The sequence below is a fragment of the Tupaia chinensis genome, unplaced genomic scaffold (assembly GCF_000334495.1).
Source record: "Tupaia chinensis unplaced genomic scaffold, TupChi_1.0 Scaffold000463_1, whole genome shotgun sequence".
In the NCBI taxonomy this organism is placed as follows: domain Eukaryota; kingdom Metazoa; phylum Chordata; class Mammalia; order Scandentia; family Tupaiidae; genus Tupaia; species Tupaia belangeri.
In genome coordinates, this window is record NW_006159972.1 from 2,177,321 (window position 1) to 2,187,247 (window position 9,927).

Sequence of the window (9,927 nt, forward strand, 5' to 3'; positions counted from 1 at the left end):
GCTCGCCAGACAGACAGAGAGAGACAGAGAGACAGAAAGTGAGAAATCACCCCCCCAAGGGGAATGGTCACACCACAATCCCTTCTCTTCCATTCTCCTCTCGGGATCTTGGGCACGCACGTACACGCGCCCAGTGTGAGTTTTTAAGCCACTGGGTCCGGGAAGCGAACTGCTGTCGACTACGTGGGAGTCCAGCGACATAGCCATTACGCTAACTGCTGGTTCCCCCTAGAATATGTTCTTTATGGGAACTTTGGAGAACATAACCTTATCACTTCTAATAGTATTTTTGGTAGGTACATTTTGTCCTATTGTCTATTCAGAATAAAAAATTGTGAGCCTGGGACCGTGGCCTAGTGGTTAAGGGAGCCATAGCTAAGCAAATTATGGGCATATGGATTTATATGATGAGCTCGATTTGGAGCTGCTGACCTGGAAGCAATGGCTTTCTGTTCAGTCTCAGCACTGTCTGACACATGCCTGAATGATCACATCAGTCTCCACTTACCAATCTGAAAATATGCAGATATTTGTCCACTAGATACTTACTTTCAATCGGCCATAGGCCCAATATGGTATTTTGGCTTATTGATGAAAAATGCTGCTGTTGCAGCCCTGCTTTTTTACCTTCTAGAACCTTGCCACTCAAGTGTGTGATCCACGTTAGCATCACCTGGGAGCTTATTAAACAAGTAAATATTGGGCCTTGCCTCACTACTGAATCAGAAACTATTTTTAACAAGCTCCCCAGATGATTTGTAAGCATATTAAAGTTTAGAAAGTAGTGTCTCAAAGATTGGCTTCCTTAGAACAAGAGTTCCTGTTTTTTTTTTTTTTAAAGAATGATTTCATTAACTTTATTTATTCACTTGTTTATTTCAATGTGACCAGAGAGAGACAGAGAGAGAGAGGGAAAGTGCGAAAGCCAGCTGCCAGGTTTGGGACTTGGACCGCAGTTGGCCATATCGGAATCCAGCACCCTTAACCACCACCCCACCTGCTGGCCCCCATCAAGAGTTCCTGTTTTTTTTTTTTTAAAGAATGATTTCATTAACTTTATTTATTCACTTGTTTATTTCAATGTGACCAGAGAGAGACAGAGAGAGAGAGGGAAAGTGCGAAAGCCAGCTGCCAGGTTTGGGACTTGGACCGCAGTTGGCCATATCGGAATCCAGCACCCTTAACCACCACCCCACCTGCTGGCCCCCATCAAGAGTTCCTGTTTTTTTTTTTTTAAAGAATGATTTCATTAACTTTATTTATTCACTTGTTTATTTCAATGTGACCAGAGAGAGACAGAGAGAGAGAGGGAAAGTGCGAAAGCCAGCTGCCAGGTTTGGGACTTGGACCGCAGTTGGCCATATCGGAATCCAGCACCCTTAACCACCACCCCACCTGCTGGCCCCCATCAAGAGTTCCTGTTTTTTTTTTTTTAAAGAATGATTTCATTAACTTTATTTATTCACTTGTTTATTTCAATGTGACCAGAGAGAGACAGAGAGAGAGAGGGAAAGTGCGAAAGCCAGCTGCCAGGTTTGGGACTTGGACCGCAGTTGGCCATATCGGAATCCAGCACCCTTAACCACCACCCCACCTGCTGGCCCCCATCAAGAGTTCCTGTTTTTTTTTTTTTAAAGAATGATTTCATTAACTTTATTTATTCACTTGTTTATTTCAATGTGACCAGAGAGAGACAGAGAGAGAGAGGGAAAGTGCGAAAGCCAGCTGCCAGGTTTGGGACTTGGACCGCAGTTGGCCATATCGGAATCCAGCACCCTTAACCACCACCCCACCTGCTGGCCCCCATCAAGAGTTCCTGTTTTTTTTTTTTTAAAGAATGATTTCATTAACTTTATTTATTCACTTGTTTATTTCAATGTGACCAGAGAGAGACAGAGAGAGAGAGGGAAAGTGCGAAAGCCAGCTGCCAGGTTTGGGACTTGGACCGCAGTTGGCCATATCGGAATCCAGCACCCTTAACCACCACCCCACCTGCTGGCCCCCATCAAGAGTTCCTGTTTTTTTTTTTTTAAAGAATGATTTCATTAACTTTATTTATTCACTTGTTTATTTCAATGTGACCAGAGAGAGACAGAGAGAGAGAGGGAAAGTGCGAAAGCCAGCTGCCAGGTTTGGGACTTGGACCGCAGTTGGCCATATCGGAATCCAGCACCCTTAACCACCACCCCACCTGCTGGCCCCCATCAAGAGTTCCTGTTTTTTTTTTTTTAAAGAATGATTTCATTAACTTTATTTATTCACTTGTTTATTTCAATGTGACCAGAGAGAGACAGAGAGAGAGAGGGAAAGTGCGAAAGCCAGCTGCCAGGTTTGGGACTTGGACCGCAGTTGGCCATATCGGAATCCAGCACCCTTAACCACCACCCCACCTGCTGGCCCCCATCAAGAGTTCCTGTTTTTTTTTTTTTAAAGAATGATTTCATTAACTTTATTTATTCACTTGTTTATTTCAATGTGACCAGAGAGAGACAGAGAGAGAGAGGGAAAGTGCGAAAGCCAGCTGCCAGGTTTGGGACTTGGACCGCAGTTGGCCATATCGGAATCCAGCACCCTTAACCACCACCCCACCTGCTGGCCCCCATCAAGAGTTCCTGTTTTTTTTTTTTTTAAAGAATGATTTCATTAACTTTATTTATTCACTTGTTTATTTCAATTTGACCAGAGAGAGACAGAGAGAGAGAGAGAAAGTGAGAAAGCAAGCTGCCAGGTTTGGGACTTGAACCGCAGTTGGCCATATCGGAATCCAGCACCCTTAACCACCACCCCACCTGCTGGCCCCCATCAAGAGTTCCTGTTTTAACCTACCTTGTTAGTGCATAGTAGTAGCCTATTTGGGAGCTAGGTATGGGTGTCTTTGCCACAAATTCCGTTTCTGAAAGCACTCACTGGGTTGTTACGTGTCTGACAGTCTGAGATGCTTTCACATAACCATGTAGAGACTGAAGGACATACATTCGCAGGTAAAAAGGAGAAGACAGAGAGAGACCTAATAGGTGTTGACTGCCCACGCTAAATGGGACAGTGCCTCACTGAGTCCTCACAACAGTGCTATAGGGCAGCTATTAGCTTGAGTGAAACTTAAAAAAAGAAGACAAACTAACGTGCAATATGAAGTGGTCACGTTTTAATGTAGTTCTGTCACCAAACTGTGTATTCTTGCCATCACGTCTCTTGTCTCGAAGAGAAGAAATGGTAAATGGGATGTGGAGTGGGGTGAAGCTTTGAATCCTGTTCACCCTTGGCTGCTATCCCCTGTGTAGATGAGCTTCTGCGCAAAAACCAGCAACTGAGCATGCAAGTGGCTTGCCTGAACCAGGAGCTTGCCCAGCTAAAAAAGCTGGAGGAGACAGTTGCCCTTCTCCATGAAAGTCAGAGGTAGGAGGGCGTCTATCTGGTTGGCTTCCAGAAGCAGAATGTTTGCTTCCCTTTATTTCTTTTGTTTTGCTTGGAAAGTTAATGCCTACACACTTTGCAAAGTAACTCCATTCTGTGTGTGACCCTCCTGCATCTGGGCCAGCAGCTCAGGAAGCAGAAGTATTGCTTCCCAGAACACACCAGGAACTAACTGCCTTTGCTGGCTGTACCTAGTACATCTCAGTACCTAGTTTCTCACTGGACCTAACGAGACCTTTGTTTGGGTCGGCTAACTCCCTCTGGTTACTACATACCTCCAAATCAGCCATCTAGCTCCTCCAGAAAATGCCTGGCCGCAACTGGTCCCAGAAGACCTGTCAAGAGCACTGAGAGCATGAGAAGGAAACAGTCCCAAGTATGCCTTCTCTTCAGAGGAGCTCGATAGCTCAGCCTCCTCAAAGAAAGGTACCCTTGGGACCAGCAGATGACATAATGGTTATGTCGCTGGACTCCCACATAGTGGACCACAGTTCAAGTCCTGGGCCTGGTGGCTTGAAACTCATGTCGGGTGTGTATGACTGTGTGCCCAAAATCCTGAGAGAAGAATGGAGGAGAAGAGATTGTGGTGTGGCCATCCCCCCAGGGGTGATTTCTTGCCGTTGTTTCCCCCCCAGGAACACCCGTCCCTTAAAAAAAAAAAAAAAAAAAAAAAAAAAAAAAAAAAAATCCAGTACCCCAGTACCCTCAGGATGCAGGCTAAGGAAAAGATCAGAAGAGATTCAAGACCACTGGTTCATTCAAAGAGAAGCCCTTGACATTTTGACTTCCCACCTTCATTAAAACGTTTGATAAAATTTAAATAGAAGCACCCTATCCCCAAACCTTCAACCCCAAACTTCATGTCCTGATCTTCACTAGAATAGCTTTTTTTTTTTTAGAGGTTTTTGCTATAGGGCGTGTGCATTCGCCAGACAGAGAGAGAGAGACAGAGATGCAGAAAGCGAGAAATCACCCCCCAGGGGGGATGGTCATGCCGCAATCCCTTCTCCATTCTCCTCTCGGGATCTTGGGCACGCACACACACACACCCAGCATGAGTTTAAGCCACCAGGTCCAGGACGTGAACCGTGGTCGACTACGTGGGAGTCCAGCTACATAGCCATTACACTAACTGCTGGTTCCTACAATAGCTTTGTAACCCAAGGTTTAGACCTGAACCCATCCTAGATGTCTTTATTATTATTATTATTATTATTTATTGTTTTCTTTCTCTCTCTCTCTCTCAAGAATTATTTTAATTTTACTATTAATTATCATTAATTTTACTTATCATTATTATTTTTTTTTAATTTGCTGCAGGGCTTGTGTGCTCACCAGAGAGAAAGAGAGAGAGAGAACGAGAAAGCAAGCTACCAGGTCTGGGACTCAAATTGCCATGTGGGAGTCAGTTCCCTGCTGGTCCCTCCTTTTTATTTTTTTAAGACAGGATCTCACTTGGTTGCAATCCTACTGCCATAGCATCCCAGCAAGCTTGGACCACAGGAGTGTGACACTATGCCTGCTTGAATTGTTCTCTTTGTTCATGATATGCATGTATATGAGCATGCATGAGAGAGATGAACACCCTCCACAAGGTCTGGTCAGGCCGCGATCCCCTTCTCCAGTCTTCCAGCCAGCTGGATTCTGGGTACTAGCACACGTGCCTAGGAGTGCTCGCACAGGCTGGCAGGGCAGTACCTTCAAGCCACAGTCGCCATGCAGGGTCTGGCTTCTCTAGCACACATTACTCCCATTCCATGGAGCCTTTTAAACATTTTTTTCTGTGGTGAGCGCATACGCCATCTAGCAAAAGAAAAAAAAAAGTGGTGTAATGAATATCATTGTGCAAGCATCATTTTCTTCCTCTTTTTTTCCTTTGCGTGTGTGCTGGTATGTGGATGGCCTTTAGCATTAGTTGGTAATGCGGAGTCCAAGAGTATGGTCATGACCAGCACCCTAGGTTCATTGCAGGTTGGAAGTAGAAGTTATGACCTTGGGGTAGAAGTCAGAGGCCTGATCAGGTGTCAGTGACCCAGCGTTTCTATTTACCTTACCACAAGAGTGCTCTGGAAAGAGTAGAACAACCACTATATAAAATGTGAAAGGTATTTTCGCTTCAGTCAGTCTGGAACATAATCAAACAGAATGGTAATGAAGAAACTCTAGGTCTGCTTTTAGAATAACCTGCTCATAAATTAGACAGTTTGAGGACCAGCAGTTGACATAATGGCTCTGTCGCTGGACTCCCAATGTAGTCAATCGCAGTTCGAGTCCCGGACCCGGTGGCCTAAACTCACTCTGAGCACGTGTACGTGCGTGCCCAAGATCCCGAGAGGAGAATGGAGGAGAAGGGACTGCAGCGTGCCCATCCCTACTGGGGGGCGATTTCTCGCTTTCTGTCTCTCTGTCTCTCTCTCTTTCTATGAGCATATGTGCCCTATAGCTAAAACTTATCAAAAAAAAAAAAAATTGGACAGGTCGTTCTTGTTGAAGGTGTTGCTCCATTTTATGTTTGTCTTTAGTGAACATTTCAAATCCGAATGGTATCTGCTTTGCTTTCATGATTTCATGACTGCCTTTTCCCCCGTGTCTCAGATCCCTGGTGGTAACTAATGAGTATTTGCTGCAGCAGCTGAATAAAGAGCAAAAAGGTTATTCCGGGAAAGCACTCCTGCCTCCTGAGAAGAGCCATCATTTGGGGAGATCGTCGCCCTCCGGGAAAGGCACGTTGTCTTCCTCATCCCCGGGGGCACACGACAGCAGTCAGTACCTCATACAGAGCGTCTCCGACGCAGTCCCAGAGCCTGGTTTATGGAGCTAGCAGCAGGCACCGGGCCGCGGCTTCCCTCACCCACCAGGGCCCTCAGAGTGCCGTCGCCACAGTTTGGTGGGATTTACCCACAACGATGAAGAAAAACGCGTATTCTAATTATGCTGTATTGGTCCTTCTTTTCATTTCTTTCTTTATCTCCTCCCATCGAGTCATTCTTTCCTTCTGCCCACAGAAATAGTTGGCACAGTCCTAGGCGTCCTATCATAGAGACATTTGGCTGAAAATGTCAAAAAAGGACACAACACCAGACATTTTTCCCCATGTCATTTGCCACTGTGCAGTAGTGGTTAAAAAAGAACATCTAGCAGGTAGGTGTCTTTTGTGTTTGAAGAAATTTTAAAGAGCCTGCGTTGAGTCACCAAACATGTTTTGAGTTTCCTCCAGTGACAGCATCTGGTGTCTGCCTCGGAGCAGCCAATAATTCAGTCAGGGAGAAAACCGGAAACTCACGTGGTGGAGCTCAGACTTGGCATTGGTACCAAGCAGGTCCAACAACAGCCTGAAGATGCTCCAAAGAGAGAGACAGAGTGAGGAACTTGGGGGACCAGAGAAGGCTTCACTAAGGACTTTGCACGGGAGTTATAGAATGAGTAGAATGGCTGGTGGCAGGGGAGGGCAGACAGGCTTCCCAGGCCACGCATGCAGAGGAGAGTCTGGAGCCCCCAAAGGGACCAGTCCAAACTTGGATGTTTGATATCAGGAAAATGTCCCCAGAGGAAATGATTTTTTTTTTTTTTTAGAGGTTTTTGCTATAGGGCACGTGTGCTTGCCAGAGAGACAGAGTGAGAAATCACCCCCACCCCCGGCGGGGAGGGCCATGCCACAATCTCTTCTCCTCCATTCTCCTCTCAGGCACATACACACACATGCCCACATGAGTTTAAGCCACCGGGTCTGGGACTTGAACCGTGGTCGACTACATGGGAGCCCAGCAACATAGCTATTATGCCAACTGCTGGTCCCAAGAGGAAGCTATCTTTAAACTGAGACCTGAGAGTGGATCAGGGTTTCTTAGGCTAAGCGCAGGGCAGAGCAGTCGGGAGAAGCTGCAGAGAGTCGGCATCTGTAAAGGCCCTGGGATGGGAAGGAGATTGGTTCCTTCGAGGACCTGAGGGGCTGAGAGGGGTGAGCAGGAGCTAGGGTGCCCGGCTCCTTGAAGACCGTAAGCTGGGGAGGCAGAGGCGTGCTGGCTTTGTGTTTAGAAGCTTTCTCCGTGAGAATGAACTGGCCGTGTGGAGTGGCTAGGGCCGGAGAGGAGCTAGGAAACGTGAGAGGAGGCAGGGACCAGACCAGAGCTGGAGCCTCCGCGTGTAGATCAGCTTTAATGTACAAGAACCCCGTCTTTCTTTTAATTCCCAATTGGTTGACTATTTTAAAAACCAGTCCAGAGAGAATGCCAGTAGTTTTAGGTAGGTTTCTGCTTTCCTGGTATATTCGGCCATTTGTGGGCATTTTGGGGTTTTTTGTTTGTTCATTCGTTTTTAAAGACAGAGTCTCACTGTGTTGCCCAGGCTGGCCTCGAACGGGCAGTCCTTCTGCCTCAGCCTCCCAGTAGCTGGATCATAGGCCTGCACTACTGCACTCAACTGTGTTGCCAAAACAGAATACTGGAGACTGGGTGGTTATAAAGAAATAGGTCTATCGGCCCGCGATTCTGGTGGCCGGGAAGACGAAGAGCATCTGGCCAGCCTCTAGTGCTATGTCACAATATGGCAGAGAGAAGCAGAAAGTTCAGGGGACATGGGCAAAGAGACACCTGAGGGCAGCCGACTTGCTTTAGGACAACTGCTATGGTGGGTACTAATTAATGAGAACACGTATTAATTATTCGTGAGGGGTTCGCCCCTTTGTCCCAGACTACCCATACCCCCACTCTCTATGTACTGCCCCATTGGGTGTCAAGTTACAGCTTAAGTTTCCAGGAGGCCACAACACTCAGACCAGAACGCTGGCTCCCAGGTAGCTAATGCGGCCGGAGAGTGTGCAGGAGGCCAAGGACTGTCAGCCTAATGCTGTGTTGTACTTCCCTCCACCTTCCAGAGGCAGGCAGAAAGGTTAGACCCCCGTCTGTGCCCCTGACTCAGGCGTGCACAGGGAGAGAGAGCTCTTGCCATACTGAGATGTGACGATCACACATTTCTGACTTAAAAAGAAAGTCCACGGACCTCTGGGTTTTTTGAACTTCCTGAAAGGAACAGAGGAGCACTAAGTTTCTTTGAACTTCAAGGCCCTAATGAAGCTGGAGTGAGTTTGTGATCTGTGGAAATGTCAGTAAGCACTGCCCTCACCCAGCCCTAACCTTTCTGGACCCAGGTAGGGAGCCTTGGCCCATGGCCTTGCAGCCCTGGGTTGTCATATTTCAGGGTCCTGGCCCGGAGCCGGGACAGACTATGGTGAGAGAGAACACTACTTTCTTCAGAATCTGCTCAGGGCACCTCTCAGTAGGAGCAAGGAGCCTGACCTAACTGAGTCATCTTCCACCCCATATTCTATTGTCCCTGAATGTGGCTGGCCCTGCCCTGGGCCAAGCACCTCTGTGGAGTGCTAGCCACTCCTGGGAAAGTTGTCTGTGTTCCTGATTTTCTTGGGGTAGCCCTTGGTCCAGAGGGCAAGGGTAGGAGTTGGGATGTCAAGGTAAGGTCAAAGAATTACCACCTGTGGAACTAACTAGATTCCACATGGAAGGAAGAAGACCCCGAGGCCAGCAGTGAACAAGTGGGCAGGGGTGCTCGCCCTTGGCCTGACGCTGCCTGGAGATGGGAGAAAACAGGCCTGGGATGGAGAGCAGTCCTCAGGGAAGCCCTGTGCCAACAGGGAGGGGTAGGGCCACTCCGACAGGTTTGGACTTCCCTCAGCTCTACAGAGCTTTTAGTGGCGTCATCCCGCAGATCCCAACCTCTCGTCCTTGCTCACCTGGATTTGGTAGCCAGGGCACCCACTGCTTGACCTGCAGGAGGGTGCAGGGAGGGGCAGTGAAGCAGGCAGTAAGGCCATTCTTAGTCCCTGGCTGCCGAGTGCCAGATTCTGCCAGATCCATCTGGTCTTTAAGGGTCTTCCTGGCCCTGGGTGGGCCCTGCTTTCCCTCAGGTTCCATAACAACTTTTAATGAAGAGGAGGCTTGAGGCTGGCAGGTGGCAAGGTGGTTAAGGGTGCTGGACTCCCACATGATTGACTGCAGTTTGAGTCCCAGACCTGGTGGCTTGCTTTCTCACTTTCCCCCTGCTCCGGGTCAAATTTAAATAAAGTTGAATAAAATAATTATTAAAAAAAGAGGAGGAGGCTTTATTTCTACAAGGTACAATTTAGAGGCTCAGCTTTCCTTCTGGTTCCCCCAAGTTACCCCAACATTGTAAGACAAGATTAGCTGCTGCTCCCCCATACACACGGAACAGTCCTCTCCCCTGCAGGTCACTAGCCGGGGGCCTGGCCCAATTGGGAGCACAGTTAAACTCGGTTCACTTTGAGGCTGTGAGGCTGTAAGTGAGCCAGGAGGACTTGGCTGTCAGCCCTGCTGTGCTCATCTAAGTAAAGCTTGCAGTTCAAGCCAGTTCCCCGAGGTTAGAGAAATCATCCCTTCAACATTTGCTGGTGGGCGATGGAGAGCTTTTTAAAACTTCCCCAGGTGAGGAAGATGGACAACCGAGACAGGAGCCACCACAGTCGGCTCTCGGGCAAGGCTC

The 9,927-nt window shown here is 47.8% G+C and overlaps 1 protein-coding gene across 1 annotated transcript in view; it reads left to right on the forward strand.

Moving 5' to 3' along the window:
- The window catches only part of LRRC36 (leucine rich repeat containing 36), a 56,718-nt gene extending 50,368 nt beyond the window's left edge, over window positions 1-6,350 (forward strand). The window contains exons 13-14 of the mRNA XM_006155609.1: window positions 3,282-3,396; window positions 6,010-6,350. Coding sequence (XP_006155671.1) covers window positions 3,282-3,396; window positions 6,010-6,235 — 341 coding nt within the window. The 3' untranslated portion in view covers window positions 6,236-6,350. The remainder of the gene's footprint in view (window positions 1-3,281; window positions 3,397-6,009) is intronic.
- The last annotated feature ends 3,577 nt before the right edge of the window (window positions 6,351-9,927 follow it).